Genomic DNA, 16,931 nt, shown 5'->3' with positions numbered 1-16,931 from the left:
ATAGTTACATACTTAAGTGTCAGCTGATACATGAAAAGTACAGTCCTCGCTGGCCAGCCCCTAATCATACCCTTTTCAACAAAAGTGTCCTTCTTAGCCTGTTGAAATGTTTAAACATATGGCAAGTTTGCGCGGCCGAAATGGTAACATATAGCTTTTTGTACTTTTAGCTAATGTTCTGCCTTAAGAGGTGATAATGCCCATTTAAATGTAAACAACATTGATGGTGTATTAAACGTTGTGTTATTATACTGATTATCTGAAAAAATATATTAGAAATCTGTCTGTGTGCATAGTGGTACCTTCTTTTTTGAATGGCTCTGGCTATTTTAAAATATTGTTTTTCAAGTTATAGTCTCTATTGCGTTTAACTTTAATTTGCCCGTTATACTTCATTGAGTGAAGATAAGTGGAAAGAGGAAGTTGAGGCGCTGCCCTGGGCCAAGCTTAGGGCGACACCCAGCCAAAATACATCTCTGAATAAGTAGGTTTTTCCGTCTGTTGGTTAATGCACATTTTAGGGGCATTTGCATAATACGAAGTTTGTAAAATATTCACTTTTTATTTTTAGCAAGATTTCCAAATTAGAAAACAAACATAACTGAGTGCATTGACTCAATTATACGCCAACATGCATTGCCACTGATATTTTTGTGTAAACGAATCCCAAGTTATTCATATTTTAATAAGTTTTAAATATGCTACATATGAATGCTGGGTTCATGGTACAGTCAAAGTATAAATAAAAATATCTTTCTATGCTGAGGGATCTTGAGTATGGTCTTTTGGTCCATCTTCTGCAACTGTGCGAGAGTTCCTATACTCTATAAATTCCACTGCACCGTAAAGCAGAATGCCTAATACTATCACGCACATTAATATGTACAGTTTGATATAGACACAGAGAAATGAGCTATATCCGAATGCAATAGCAAATCCAAGAGATTCCCAGAGAGAAAAATTGGCGAAGGCAGCTTCTTTGTTCTTCTCAAATAAAACGCCATATAAAGCTGCAAAATAAGACAAACAGTGAGGAAATAATTCACCTTGGCTTAACACCAAAATGATCACTTTTAATGAACTATTGTAGAACCAATAGTACCAATTAAAAATTTAACTCATATTCCCACTTTTAATTATGAGAGTCCGAGTGTTTGGGTCTATGATAGATTTGAGCAGTCTAAGAACATTTACCATTCCTAAATGGTACCATTTACTGTGTGGACACTCTGCCTACCCCCGACCAAAGCTTATTTTTTAATCATATGATGCTCTAAGTTCATTATTCGCAAGTTGTATATATCCCCTGTGCACCTAATGATACATTTCTACTTAAATATTTTACCAACACGCAAAATCTTTGTTTCATGTTTCAACTTACAGCTTAGTAGTGTTTGCCAAACCGCATCTGCAATTCCCCAGAGTGCAGACATCACAAAAAATATTGCAAAGTTGCCGGTACTTGGTTTCCAGACCAAAAAGCCAATAATACACCCAATATTTATTGCTGCTCCTGTTCAGAGAAAAATATGAATGCAACGAGTTAATCTGAAGCATCTATTAAAACTTGCAGTCTTATTGCTATGTACATGTATCTAGATGGTGAGAACTAAGGGAACCCATGGCACAAAGAAAGACCACATAGGAAGAACAGAGGGACAGCTGTAACAGCTTATACAGAATAATTAACAATTTAGGTAAAGGAAGTAATGTTTCAGAATGAACTACCACGATAGGGGTGTTTATATTTATTGAACTTGCTTACAGCAGGTAGACATATGACAAAAATACATAGGATATTAATAAACATCTGTGTATCTACTTAATATTAATATAACTATTGAATTATGGCTGCATTTTGTTAATTTTTCAATGTAGATGTGTATCCTTGGCTCAGATATTTTTATATGATGGTAAAGTAGTATTGATAGACCAGTTGATCTTAAACTACCAGTGTGTCAGGGTTTCGGCCTGCCTGCACTGGCTTTCCTCCTCATGGCTCTCTGTTTGTTAGGCCGCGCCCCCTTCCTCTTCCAACTTTATGTCCAAGTTAACCCCTCCTCTTCCTGCAGGCTGTGACTATATTAACCAGCTAGTTCAGTTGCTGGTTGCCTTTTCGTGGTTCCGGACCTGTGAGTGCGTGCCTCCTTCCAGTGTTTGATTCTTGTGTATGACCTGGCCGACTCCCATTCTGGTGCTGACTCCTGCCTGCTTTTGGACTACGTGGATTTCTGGACTCCTGACCTTGGCTCGTATGACTACCCGTTCTGGCTCCTGACCTTGGCTTGTTCTATGACCACCCGCTTGTCTTATGTTTTGGATCCTTGTTATTATTTTTTTTAATAAACATTTTGACCAGTACCTTTTTGCCTCTGTCCCGATTCACTGGTACACTGACACAGTGATACTTTTCAAATAATTTTTTTTTTACCCTGGTTGATATAATTTTTGTCTATTTACACAAAATGCGTACACAATATAGAAAGATACCGCAAGACAAGTTCACGTCAGCTCTAAGATAACTGATGGCGCATCAAGTATATATACTGAGATGTCACCTGCATGTAAAGTTTGGGAACCATTGATATTGACAGTAATTGACTCTTACCGAATATAAATAAGGGAATTCGCCCAGTATACTGGGCAAGCTTTCCAAAAATGGCTGCACAGATTGAGTTGGTAACTCCAAAACATATGATTACAAAGCCCACATACTTTAGTCCTAAAATGCAGGTCACATATGACTTAATGAAGAAGAAAAAAAAAATATTAGTGAATTGTTGTGAAAAATCATTTTATTACTATATTTTTTGCATACAGATAATCTTTTATAGTGATCTGAATATTTTAAAGCTAAGCATTTGTTTATTACTAACCTGAAATACAGCTGCAAAAACCACTTATTAACTTTACATTGGAATCACCTTTTGCTAAATGATACAATCACCAGGGACAATTTTTACAACTTTTACCAGAATAGACTTTTATGCTACAATAGTAGTATTAAGCAACTTCTATCTCCCAGGCACTGAAGATACACAACCGTATCTAGGAAAACACATTCCATACAAGCCCACTTACTATTTCCAAATATATGATCAATAATTAAAATAATAATAATGACATTTAAAAAAGAAAACAAATAAATGTTACCTACCTTTGTAAAATCACTGGCAATAAAGCCTTGCTCGAAACCACTGAACATAGTAAGTGGTATAAGAAGACACTGGCGTTTATCACGAAGGTGCTTCAGTGCTGACAATAAGGTTGAACAGAAAGATGTTCCATTGTCTGTATTCTTCTCTTTGTCACCATGATTTTGATCCAAAAACAGAATGATCAACAGCACAGCAAGAACCCCACAGGCTGAAAAAGGAGGACATGTATTTTAAAAGAAAACAAAAACATGTCCATTACCATGGCTTATTATGGTAAATGAAATAATTTGGGCTATTTTTGGCCCATTCTAATTTCTTACATTGTAAATGTATATCTATAATGAAAATATCCATTTTCATATACAATGCAAATATACTTACATTGTAATGGCGCTATTTAGGAGGGAAAGCCTGTCTTTTAGCCCTAAACCTTTTTCATTCCCTTATCTCCCTCTTTTCTGTCACCTCAAATCCAGTGTTCTACAGCCATAAAAGTTGCAACAATGTGCTTAGAAACAGCAGAGGTGCAAATGTGTTTAAAATTAAACCTTTCAGGCCAAGGGTTTTTTTGTGATATTTTGTTTGTTAAACCATGATTTGCCTTTTCCATTATTAATTTACCCACACAAATGATATATAATTTTGCTCAGGACAAGTAGGGCCTTCTTTAAAAATCATAGATTTACATAAAACATAAAATTAGTAGTGATATGTAAAAAAAAAAATAGAATTATTTTTGCATTTTTACCGAGATTTTCTTTTACGCAGAAGCACAACAATGACCCTGATTTGACTCATATTTGAGTCGTATGTATTTTTTTATAAGCTCATGAGGGCCACATCTATACTTTACATATCACCTTATATCATACATTAGTATTAGTATTACTTGCTTAAGGGGTTAGGAGATAAAATATTAAATCCTTCCACAAGACCCCATCTATCTAAAAATGCCTTGTGTTTTTATACTATGTAATTCAGGAGAGTCAATCATGCCTATACTGTTATTTTGGTAACATGTTTAGTATATAGTTTTCTGAAAAAAGATTAGTAAGGGCGCTCCAAAATATTGGAACTTTAGGACCTGTTCCAAATGCGGCCAAGCCATCCAGTCAAAGGCTTTTTCTGTTTCTAGACTAACCAAGGCCAGTGGGTGGAGGACCTTTTGCTTTCAAGATACGGGCTATGCAATTCCCAGGGCAAATCCCCTCTGGGGTGGATGTGGAGTCTGAGGAAGAATTAACGCCAACATATCTGCCAGTATTTTTGAGAGTAGTTTAATATCCGGATTCATAAGGGTGATGGGGTGGTATGCCGACAACAATGCTGGGTCTCTACTTTACTTTTTAGGACTGTTCTAGTGACCGTATGGGATTGAAAAGCAGTGTCTCACAAAAGGACATCATTAAACAAATTGAGGAACTTGTATTGTGGGGGTCGAAGGATTTTATAAAATTCGCCAGGGTAACCTTCAGGACCAAGCATCTTACTATTTGCCAGGTTTTTAAAAGCAGCTTTTACCTTGCTTTCCTCTATGAGTGCATTTAATAACTCCTTATGTCGATTAGTGAGAGGGGGTGACTTAGCTCTCTGTGATGTTAAGAGAGCCTTTTTTTCTCCCGGCTACAAATATTATTTTAACAACTTTTTTGTTTGTTTACTAAATTAAACTGATAAACTACTGTCCATCTAGTTTGAGTTGGTTTTCATAAAATGATCTTTCCACAAGAAGTTTATCTAGTAATGCTGTACACAATTTAGTATCTAACAGAGGATGTTATCATTATATTAGTTTTAAAACCATAGGCACACACCTGTGTAGGACCCCAGCAGAATATAGATTACAGTTTTTGATGGACCACCTGTAGTATTCCCAGCCTGAGTTGACTCAATGGGACAGTCAGCTGCACCACAAACCGTTTGATTTGAGCCATCCAGGCTACCTAGTCAAAGTAAGAAACAAAATGAATGATTAGATACAGCCAAAAATATCACAGGGGAAAACATTGCTCTCAACAAGATTATCTTACCTGCATTTGGTGTTAGGTGAAATATCAGGGAGGAAATAAGATTTCCCCAAACACGACAGGTTTGGCAAATGAAAAAGAAAATTCCAAAATACTGATTCACTACATCTTTTGAAATTTTACCACACATTTCTGCATATTTATTTCCAGTAATTGTGATGTAGATACTTTTACTAGCCCAAAGAGGTCCTCCACCAATTCCAACAAGTATAGAGGAAATTATCAATGTAGGCCTGCAAAAAATGACAGAAATACCTTGAATAAAGTAGAATACGATTTCAAAAGAGAAGGCCAGGGACTAAGGAATATTCAGAAACTGGGCATACTTGATGGGCCAAATAGTTCTTATTTATCATATTGTTTGTTTCTATGTTTCAATGCTTGTAAAAAGTTATGAAGTGTTCCTGCTGATTGTACCCCTGTTTAATAATTATGCAGCTCTTTATGTCTAACCCCCATTGTTTCCAACAAAAAACAAATCTGCTTACTATCCTAACCATGTCATAAATAACGTATTATGTCAAGTATGTCCCATCCTGTCACTGACACTAGGAAATCAAGCTGTAATAATATAACAGCATTTGATTATATATACAAAGCCAGGTATTTGTCCTGATATCTGACATCATATTTTTAGGTCATAGTTAATAATTTTTTTACTCATGCCAGCTGTCTCCTTTGCCTGTCTCTGCCTGATCAATGTGAGGCAGCGATCACTGCTAAAGGCAATGTTGACAGACATTTCTATTGCCAACATGAATGTGATTGCAGCCCTGAGCGCCAAGGTTTTATTTATTCTCTAATGTATGTATAATAATTAAGATTCAATGAAATAAGTCATAACACAGGCTAGCTTATTTAAATAATATATATATAAGAATTCATACAGCTTTGTCAGTACATGTATATCCCAAAGACTGGGTGGAGTACTCCTGCTATGAAAGATTAGAGTGCCAAAAAAGTGAAGGAGAAATACCATGGTTGCTACCAAGAAGTATTGGTTATATGCTAAAAACTAAATTTAGTGTCTATATTTTGTTTAGACTAAGTTTAAGCTTGATCTTGACTGAGTGGACTACATGTTTTAGTTTTTTTCAGCATCATTTGCCGTAACCTTAAGAGGAACACTGAAAAAGTTTGCATTTATTCATTAATCAGTTAGCAATTCTGAAAACCTGGGAGGGCTACTCGTGATATCTTTTACATATAAACTATCTGACAAAGTGCATATAAATATGTGTCTGGTTTTGGGCTTACCACACACTGATTTTTTTTTTTATTTAAAGATTAACATCCCGAGGTTATAAAAAATCAGGCAACATTTTAATATAAAACAAATTAAACTGGGTAATTACCAACTTGGGTAAAAGTTGCACAGGCTGTATGAAATGAAGCAAAACATAGATGCCACAATCGTCCATTTGCAGCCAAATTTCTTGATCAGAATGGGCGGCAGAAATAACGAAGATATACTGAGAGAAACATACATTACACTCAGTGACGCAACACCAAGTCCTTGAATCTTATTGAGACTACTCTGTGTGAAAAAGAGAAATGAAAGTTAATATGACAGTGGAGAATTACCAAGGGCTATGATTTATTTACGAGCATCTACACTCATTGTCCTGCTTATTTCCCAGAATACTAAAGGTTACAGTCACCAGATTAGACTGCTTCAACGGTGATTTAGCCTTGTATTGTTTAGTCGTCTTACAGATTTACAACTTTTCTTCAATCAAACATTACATTTTTCAGTTCTAAGTATGCAAAGGTGGACAAGGATCCTGGTGACTGGGATGGGAATTGCCCTCTATGCCCTAGTACATTAAGGTAACTTCAAAATTAAATATCTGTAAAACAACATTTTCTTCACTTGATCAATATAATTTAGGTCAGCAGTTAATATAATCAGTCCAGTTATTGCATTTTCCTAAGGGTAACAAAGCACTCATTTCATTTAAAATCTGGGATTTTTTTTTTATTTTTTTAAGAACTGGGATTCATAATCATGGGATTTATTTTTGGGATTGTAATCTCTGGGAAAACAAGTTGGGTCAAGTAAATTTGCTTAATTTGTTTTAGTACCTCCTTAAATAAAATGTAATGATAGACAATACACAGCTCCATTAAATCAAACAAAAACACCTTTTTTATGGAGATTACTACTGTTGAAATATCTCATTAAATACACATGATAAGTATATGAAACTTGGCGTTTTGAATGTATTATTGTAAATAATAGTTGTTTGAGGTAAAGATCTTTTTTAATATTAAAACACACCAACCAATCTCTCTTCTGTTAAAAAAAAACTCATATAAAAAATAATTTAAAGGTGACAGAATATCATCAACTGGAAAACCATTAACGTCAATGATAAGTCGGAACAGCCCAAGTTCAACACGGCTTTAAAAGATCCATCTGACATCACCTTAATTTCCTTTTTACATATCACACTTCCCAAATTACTGGGTATTAACATTAAAACCACCCAGTAATATTATTTATTTTTACATACTATAAATGATGGAACGCCTTTCCCATTAACTCATGATACTGTCTGAAACTGTGTTTTTGATCTCCAAGAAATCTTAACATTATGGATGGTGAACCTTATGTAAAATTACTCATAAGGGATACATTTTTTTCTCACCAGGCACTGTGAGATCTTCCATGGCTCTGGGTCAACTTATGTGATCCATTATAAGTACCGTATTGGCTCGAATATAGGCCGCACTTTTTCCACCCACTTTAAGTCTTTAAAGTGGAGGTGCGGCCTATATTCGGGGTCTAGCGCCCGACGCCCGGGACATGCAGTCCCGGGCACCGGGCAGGCAGCCGGGTGAGGATACAGATCCCCTGCAGCGGTGCAGTGGACCTGCATCCTACTCTCCGATACGCTCAGACAGCCTCCCCTGCCAGCACTTCCCACGGGACTGCACGATGCGTTTTACCTCTGCTCCCCCCCGGACTTACCGGAGCAGACTCCCAGGTGTCTTGCGGGGCCGGCGGGGGACATCTACGCAATACACGTATACAACTTCCGGTGCCGGCACCGGAAGTTGTATTGCGTAGATGTCCCCCGCCGGCCCCGCAAGACACCCGGGAGTCTGCTCCGGTAAGTCGGGGGGGGGGCAGAGGAGGACAGTGGCAGCATATCTCGGGGGGGAGGAGGACAGTGGCAGCATATCTCGGGGGGGGAGGAGGACAGTGGTAGCATATCTCGGGGAGGGAGGACAGTGGCAGCATATCTCGGGGGGGGAACAGAGTGGCAGCATGTTTTTTTTGGTGTTTTTAAGAAGAAAACAACTTTTTCTTTAAAAAAGCACCAAACTTTTAGGGTGCGGCCTATATACGGGGGCGGCCTATATCCGAGCCAATACGGTATTCACAATGATAATCATTACGTTAATATGATTAATATATGGGTTTTATTAAAAAAAAAAGTCTTACCTGCAGAGTTTGAAGTCCCATGTAAGCTGTATACAAAAGTAATATCCCAAATGATAGGACAAGAATGTTTTTCATATTAGAGCACTGCATTGTGTTTTATTTTTGATAACACTGGTTCGGAAGAATGTGTTGCTATAACAAAAATGATAAAACAACAAAAATCAAAAACGTTGACAGCAAAAAGTTTAACAGTTTTAATCCATTCAAAATAGTTAAAAACTGATGTTTTGCTGGTATATATGCTATTGGTCGCCAGTTTAGTGGCTCCAATGGCATGGTTACTGATTTGGTTTCTGTAATGGCAGCCAAGCAAAAAATAAATACATTTTTCACATCAAGTAACATGCAATAATTTACTCCAATGTGCATTAAAAAAAAAAACTTTTGGTAACCAGACATTTTTTTTTTGGATTCCCAGGAAAACCAAAGATCATTTATCATTTTTTGTTCTTTCTGAATATACAGTATACATGTTTCAAGCTTTTTTTTTACTGCACTCATTTAAGTTGCTGCTAATCTAAGAGCATTAGAATTCATATGTTTTGAGTATTAAACTAGATTATCAGCACCTGTCCTAAGAATATAAGTGTTATTCACTTAATTCTAGATGCTGGGAAAACACCATATCTATATATGACTCACTTTCATCCTAAGGCACAGTCTGAAAACTGAAAAGCTATAGTATTTTCCTCTCGTTTAAGTGGCATACTAAGATTAGCAGGTGTCAAAACTATATGAAATGTCATCCAAAAAGCTGCATGCATGTTTTCCTTCTTTACTTTCCTCCTTAGTTGAAATTATACAACATGCTTAAGGCTTGTGCTGAGGTAATGAATGTAACTGTAATTAGGCATCATTAATTTTATGTTTGAAATGTCTTAGTTGAAAGTAGCTGTTTTATCTCTAGGAATACATAACACAGTATATATAATAATGATGTCCAATAGTCTACTAGCTTTTTTTCCAATTTGCTTTAATCCTATGCAAAAAATGGATTTGTTTATTATATTGAATGGGTCTAAAAATATTCAGCGTAACAACCATTTCACCGATATTGCACAATATATCATAGACCTTGATTTTCTGAAATGGTGTTCTTTGGAGGATGTTCAAGTTTTAGGCCCTTAGTGACTGGAGCTTTCTTGTTATTTTAGCATATCTTTGTTCAACCATCATTCCCCTTTTCCATGCTTTCCATTGGACCTACTATTATGTCTACGGTCATCAAGGGCCAATTTTATATTATGTAAGAGTGCACTCTAAAGTGATTAAGCAACTATCATAAATATCCTACTTGATACTTTCTTTGAGTATCATATTCAATATACTTACTGAGCAGTTATCAGCCTTGCTTTGCCCTATGTTTAAAATTTACCATTTAAAAACCTGGGGTCAGGACACATTTTCACCACAGAAAGCCTGGGCATTTTTTTCTTGTCTGGATTCCCATTGGCTCATTTTTAATTTAAACATATTCATATATTTATATAAATGCGCGTGTCTGTGTTTTTATTTTATATTGATAGTTGGAGTTTGGAATATTTATCTGCTGTCATAAAAATCTACTTGTCAGTGGGAATTAGGCTTTGTCCAGCACCCTTTCTAGCTGATTCAACAATAGATAAGTATTTCAAATGGTTCCTTGGCTGTGGTGTAGAGAGGACCCATAAAATAAAATTATATGCCGATGACATCCTCTTGACAATTCGGAACCCTGTTGAATCACTAAAAAATATCATGGTTCTGATAGACCAATATAGTCATCTGTCTAATTATAAGTTAAACATTTCAAAATCAGTTATACTGCCTCTATCCTTAGAACCCTCTCAAAAACTCCAAATTGAAGAATTAGTTTTTTTGTGGGCTAAAGATTCTTTGAATTACCTGGGTTTAAAAATAGCAGCAAATCCATCTGATGGATAGAAATTAATATTCTCCCACTAATAAAAGAAACGAATCAAGTCTTTAAAAAATGGCAGAGATTATATATCTCCTGGATGGGCTGACTGAACGTAGTTAAAATGTACATCTAAACTAAATGTATCTATATTTTCAGACTAATTCCACTAACGGTATCTGCAGCTTGGTCTGATTTAATTCATAGGTCACCAGAATCAGGAATCTGCACACACACCACAGGAACTCAGGTGCTAAGCTGTGCCAGGAAGGGCCAGCTCCCCAGTAAATCAAAATAGAAAAAGGCTCCAGGCACTCAAGGGTTCCACTCAGGCAGGTTTATTGAAGGAGAAGGACAACAACGTTTCGACCTCACAATGATAAAGACCTCATTGTGAGGTCGAAACGTTGTTGTCCTTCTCCTTCAATAAACCTGCCTGAGTGGAACCCTTGAGTGCCTGGAGCCTTTTTCTATTTTGATTTAATTCATAGATCATTAACAAGATTTATTTGGGCCTCAAAAAAACCTAGATTGAATCTCCAGTTAATAGCTAAAAAAAGACAAAATGGCGGCTTAGGCATGCCAATCATTAAAGAATATGTTCAGGCAGATCAATTGACCCATATTTTAATGACTTTATTTGACAAGGCCCATCAAGAAGTCTGGTATGACCTAGAATACAAAGACATCCCACTTAGAGATTTGCAGACTCTTATTATGATCCCAAGAAGAAAATGTAAAGAAATTATGAAGAGCTTGAATAATCTAGTTCTTACGCAGCTGCTTATGAGCTGGGAGCATATTAAAAAAAAATGGGCCTTGGAGATAGAAGTATTTCACCTCTTTTTAAAATCTGCGTTGGTCACAATGATTATTAAGAGTAAATGCAAGAAATCTGTCTTAAACATAAATATTGTATCTGCCCTTCCATCCAGGATGTAAGGGAAGGCTGCTGGTCCCCACTACATTAGTATACCGCCCTAATGTCCCTCTTTAGGAGAAAAAGTCCTCCTTGGGACCAAAATCCCTCTGTCCCTGTTTTTCTCTTTTTACTGGTCTTCTAAAGTCCCAAATCTTATAATAATAGCTATAGAAACAGTGTGATTTATAAATGATATTGTGTAAATACCCTTCTAAGACCATTACTCAGTTACATAGGTAGCAATCAAAACCACAAAATTGCATACAAATTCTGGGTAAAGCCGAACACCAAGCAACGAGTCTAACCACACTGACTAAAACAAAAAGTACCCTTATTTGGACACTTGAAATGCTGGGAGGTATGTGCTACAGAAATATATTTCTAACAATCACTCCTGAGCCCAGTTTGCTGTTATGTATCTCCTATAGAGCTAGGATACTAGTGGTTAAACTGTAAATCACAATCTGAATTTAATTAAATATTTTTTTTAAAATAATATAATTTACCATCTGTATAATGTTTTAAAGCCATAAAGCTAATCATGTAATAAGAGTACTTATTGTACACATTGGACTTATTTTTGTATATGTTTGCTCATTCATTAATCCCCATGCCCTAACTATTAGAGGTAAACGCAACACTATTTATCACTATATAAGTATGTTAGTATAGTGTACAGTGTGCATTATTCTACAAAGAACATTCATTCACATTTTCAGTATATAATCATCCATTCAGGTGTCCTTGACCATAATGTGCTAATGCATTTACTGTAAGCAACTCATATCAGAATAATTGTCTCAATATTAAAGAAAATAAAATTTGAAATCAGAAAATAAATCATATGAATACTGCTCACCTTTTAAGTCAGTAGAAATAAAAGTAGAAGTGGCTATGTTTTCAGCTCACTGTAGATATCCAAATATTCCCAGACACTTAACAATCCATGTCTGTTAAAATTGTGTGTGACTGAATAAGTGTCATAGGCAGCTTTTATAGAACAAATTATGTCACACTGATGTACACCCTAAAATTAAAAAAAAATCACACCCTCCTTCATCTTTGTCACATGTTCTTGACCAGCTATTTTGTCTTTAGCCATTGAATGGAAATGTTTCTTTTATACTGCAAACAGGAGGAGTGTTTTTCCACAATTCTTTATAAGGAATGGACAACTTTTAAAAAATATCAAGGTTTTGGATTTCACTAAATGGTGTATATAATGTTAATAATTTACAGTGAACATTAACATTAACAGTAAAATTGACAATATATAAACTGACAATAAGATCAACACACATTAAGACATACTGGTACAGGAGGTATATGGCAGGAGTGGAATCCTGTACAAGGAAGGTCTTAACAGTTCAGAGAGCTGGAATGAGTAATCCAAAGGAAATGATGGGACTCTTCAATGAATGGCTCAAGAAAGCAGGAGTTATGTTAGCGTCAGAAAGGCAAAAGCGCATCAGTGAAAACAAACACAGTTACAGGAAGGCGTACCCGGGCCCACAAGGAGCCCCAACGATCTGAGAATAAGGTTGGCAGGTTTATGAATTTAATTAGACAGGTTAGCTAAGCCTTTGGTTTAGAAGGTAGAAAGCAGTTGTGCCAAGATTTTTAAATAATCTATTATTTTGCATTAGTTTGCATTTGAGCTGTATTATATAGCCACAAAAAAACGTTTGCCGGGATTACCTGTAGAAATCAGTGCTTGTCTATTGTGAGTAGATTATCATTATAAAATATGCTTGCTGATATATTTTCTGATATATCTGTAAACCAGCATAGGTGCAATATACACATGGTTAGCAAAGCTGGGTTTGTAAATTTATACTGTACTTTCTTTCAACTACTACTAGTTAATATACCTGTCATTAAAACACCCAGACCAAGTAAGCACACTGTGAGTTTCAGGTTTGCAATCCATCTCTGGACTGATTGTCGCTCTGTATCTATAAGGCCGTGATGTCAACATTACAAAAACACAATGGCAACACGGCTTGTATATGTATAGATTATATAGCACCATCATATTCTGCAGTGCTGAATTGAAGAAGTCATGTGTGAATAAATTGTATCATACTGAATTTATCCTTTATAAATTTACTAACATTTATACAACAACATTATAAAAAGTAGAAATGGTAACAAAGCACAAAAAAATACATACATGTCTGTTTTTTTAGGCATTTTCCAGTACATGATGATCCTTACAACGGGTGACACAGCACAAAGCCTTATTCCTTATTCTTATATATGACTAAATGTAATTCCAATTTGTCTAAAACTTTCAGACCCTGTGGTACAGATGAAAGAAGGTAAATTACAAATTACTTAGTTTTTCACACATGGCTTCTCCTTTTTGGCTTTATTTTGTTAAATAAATCATGACAGTGTGTAATATATAATTTGTTGTTGTTAATTTGAGGTTGTACTAACCTAATCTTTAGACCTGCTAATGAACATTGATTGTTATTATGTCCTGATTTGTAAAACCATGTAATTCAAATAGGCTGTACTTTTTCACATGACTGTATTAGACCCCTCCCCCACAACATTTCTGTGGATGCCCATGATCCCCTACAAATACTTTTCATAAGTGACTAGTTATCTCCTCTACTTCAGTATATTTGCATATCATGGCAACCATATATAAATACATTTGTGTGAAAAAGGTTATTGTAGGTTATTATAGGCTCTGTCATTTTGCAGAAGTTCACCAAGAGACAAGAATAATAAAGTCATATTCACTCAGAAAGAGTCTGCACCTCTCTTTCTCCACAAATATATCTGCATTATTCTGGCCTTTCTTTGCACTTGTGCAAAAGGGCACAGTCATAGAGACATACTCTTCACTGCTCCACCAATCAGGGAGAGGGTGTGCCCGAACGCTTCAGCCGTTTTGCGGATGTTCACCAGGAGGCCATGTCCATGGAGAAGTGGATGATCAAAAACAAACAAGACACGAGGAGCAGCGTACAAAGAAGAAGACAGAAGAACAAGAAAATGCAAGAGAAGCAGAACAGCTGGGAAAGGAGACAGGGACATGGAAGTGATCAGCAGAGAAGGTAGAGGGATATCGAGAGATATGAATGAGAGTGTGATTGAGCATAAGTGAAAGTGAAGATCCAAACAAAAAAATCAGAGCTCTTTGCTTCATTTTGTTTTATTGGTGATCCCTCCTCGTTTTCAGAGATTTGTATGATTTGACAAATTTGGCAAACTTTATTGAAACTGAAATTTGTATGAATATGAATGCACAAGTCAAATTATTAGACAAAAATAGAACCTGGGTGAATGAACAACACATAATTTAGATATTTTTTATTAAATAAATGTATGAAACACTTGATGCCTCTGTATGAAATGTTAAATGTCCACTTGGATTTACAACCTGGCTATGTCACCTTTAGCATCAATAACTGCAATTCAATACTTATATACTTACATTTATTGATCAGTGTCTGCTGTGGTTTAACTATAACATCGCAATCAGAAAAAAGCTGTTCCAATCTTTAATGTCTTGTTCTTTCACATTCTTGAACCATAATATTGTCACCCCCATGCTTTATCATTGGTATTGTGTTCTTAATTTGGATAATGGTTACACATTTCTATAGAACACAGCTCTTGATGAGCATTCAAGTGGATTTTGGCAAACTCTTGATGAGCATTCATGTTTTTATAGAGGGCAGTAGTTTCCACCTCGCTACTCTGCAATATATCCAAGTTTACCTAGTGTATTTCTGGTGGTGAAGTCATGAACAATGACCTTAGCTCAGATGAATGAGGCCTGCATATCCCTGGTGTTAGAACCTTATCTGGTTCACTTCATAGGCGTGTGGGCGACCGAAGAGCTGCAAAGTGGAGTGTAAAGGCAAGGCATAGAAGGCCAGATAGGAGAGAGAGATACAGGGCTAGGTCAAGAACACTGTAGAAGGCAGAGGAAAGGTCAGACAGTGGCAGGTAAGGAACATAGTATGGCTCAAAGAGGAAAAGGCATATAGCAAAATCTAGTATACAATCCAAAGGATCAAGCCTGTAGATCCAGTTAAATGGACACAAGGGCAGGAATGGGGCAGGCAAAGAACTCATGCCCAGATGCAAGGCCAGGCAGGATCTGAGATGCAAGGAATCACCAAAAACAACAGAGCTTTTTCAGAAAGGCCCCAGTTGTTTAAATTTACCATAGCTGCTTGTACAAGTTCATGGCACAATAAGTATCTACTTCAATAGGACCAATTGGCTCTGACACTGCCAACTACTAAAAGTAATCTTCTGAAAAGATGGGAAATAAATACCCTGAATAGTGCAGGAATTGATGTGCAGGGTGTTGTGGTATACACACATATGTGATGCTGAAGGATAAAAAAAGGTGCAACACTTTTTTTGCAGGTTTATTTAGTGCACAAAGTGTGATCATGCAGTACGCATTTCTGCAGCAGGACATGCTAGAGAACACTAGCGTCCTCTAGAGTTTGCTGGGAGGGCAATAACTGTTCCATACCTAAAGATTAGACGTTTGAATACCTATAATATCAATTAAACTTTGGTGGAATTTGTTCTTTCAGTCTCCCTAGATATATACATTAACAAAAATCACAAAATCATCTGACCAAATCAATGTAAAAAAATACATAACAGTTAGGAAAGTCAGATGTAGATCAAATATTTTTCACTCAACTGCATGCATGTCCTTTTCCATTAGGCATATAGGCAAACACAGACGTGCCTAAAGGTTCAAAGTGAATAATTTTTGTTATAATAATAATAATTGCTTTAGGGAGGTGGGTAATTTAAAATAGCAGGAAGTATCTGGTGTGTATTTTTAAGAACAGAATGATTTATAAACAAGGAACACAAATCTAGGCTGTGGTAGAATATATATTTTAATGAGAATACGACCTAGCATTCATTAACAGTATAGGCTCCTTACACAACAATTTAATGAACTTATGTGTACTCTTTTCTATATGCGTATGTGATAAATGTACTAGGTGCTTGGCTTGTCAACCCAGTAGTTGTGTTTCTTTACCCTCCCACAACCCTTTTCATACATTGCAATCACCAAGTTCTTTCAATCTCTCTTTTTTTCTCACAGTATCTTTATTACTTCGTCCCTTTCCCAGTAAATTCCCAGCCTTTCGGTCTTTCACCCTATTCCTATGAGCCATACATTTCTGTGCTTTAATTACTTTTTCTTTCTTGTTTCTCTTTCTGTGACTTCCATAATTCCAAAAGCTGCCCATACATTATCCACTTTTCACTCCTTTTGAAGCAAATAGGATTTCAATTAACAATTCCCTTGTTGCAAGTGATCAGTGTAAAGTTTGTCAGCTGAGACCCCATGACTTTTAAGTTGAGAGACCATCTGTAGTGGATGGGCTCTCCCAGTTGAGGGTGCACAATTCAACCCTAGAGGCTTTTGTCATAAGTTGAAGATGATGTTATGAGCTGCTATAATCTAAATTCA

General features: G+C 36.2%; 1 protein-coding gene across 1 annotated transcript; it reads right to left on the bottom strand.

The window, feature by feature from the left end:
* Positions 1 to 325: 325 nt before the first annotated feature.
* Positions 326 to 12,403, bottom strand: LOC128483712 (protein unc-93 homolog A-like). The gene is made up of 9 exons (XM_053459986.1): positions 12,315 to 12,403; positions 8,637 to 8,768; positions 6,541 to 6,722; positions 5,189 to 5,418; positions 4,973 to 5,101; positions 3,158 to 3,366; positions 2,609 to 2,744; positions 1,382 to 1,513; positions 326 to 1,010 (listed from the first exon to the last, which is right to left on the bottom strand). Exons 2-9 carry the CDS (start codon positions 8,724 to 8,726, stop codon positions 757 to 759), a joined length of 1,362 nt encoding a protein of 453 aa, XP_053315961.1. The 5' UTR covers positions 8,727 to 8,768; positions 12,315 to 12,403; the 3' UTR covers positions 326 to 756.
* Positions 12,404 to 16,931: the final 4,528 nt, after the last annotated feature.

The sequence above is a fragment of the Spea bombifrons genome, chromosome 3, assembly GCF_027358695.1.
Source record: "Spea bombifrons isolate aSpeBom1 chromosome 3, aSpeBom1.2.pri, whole genome shotgun sequence".
In the NCBI taxonomy this organism is placed as follows: domain Eukaryota; kingdom Metazoa; phylum Chordata; class Amphibia; order Anura; family Pelobatidae; genus Spea; species Spea bombifrons.
Note: the sequence above shows the minus strand (reverse complement) of the source record. Positions and strands in the feature narration are given on the sequence as shown.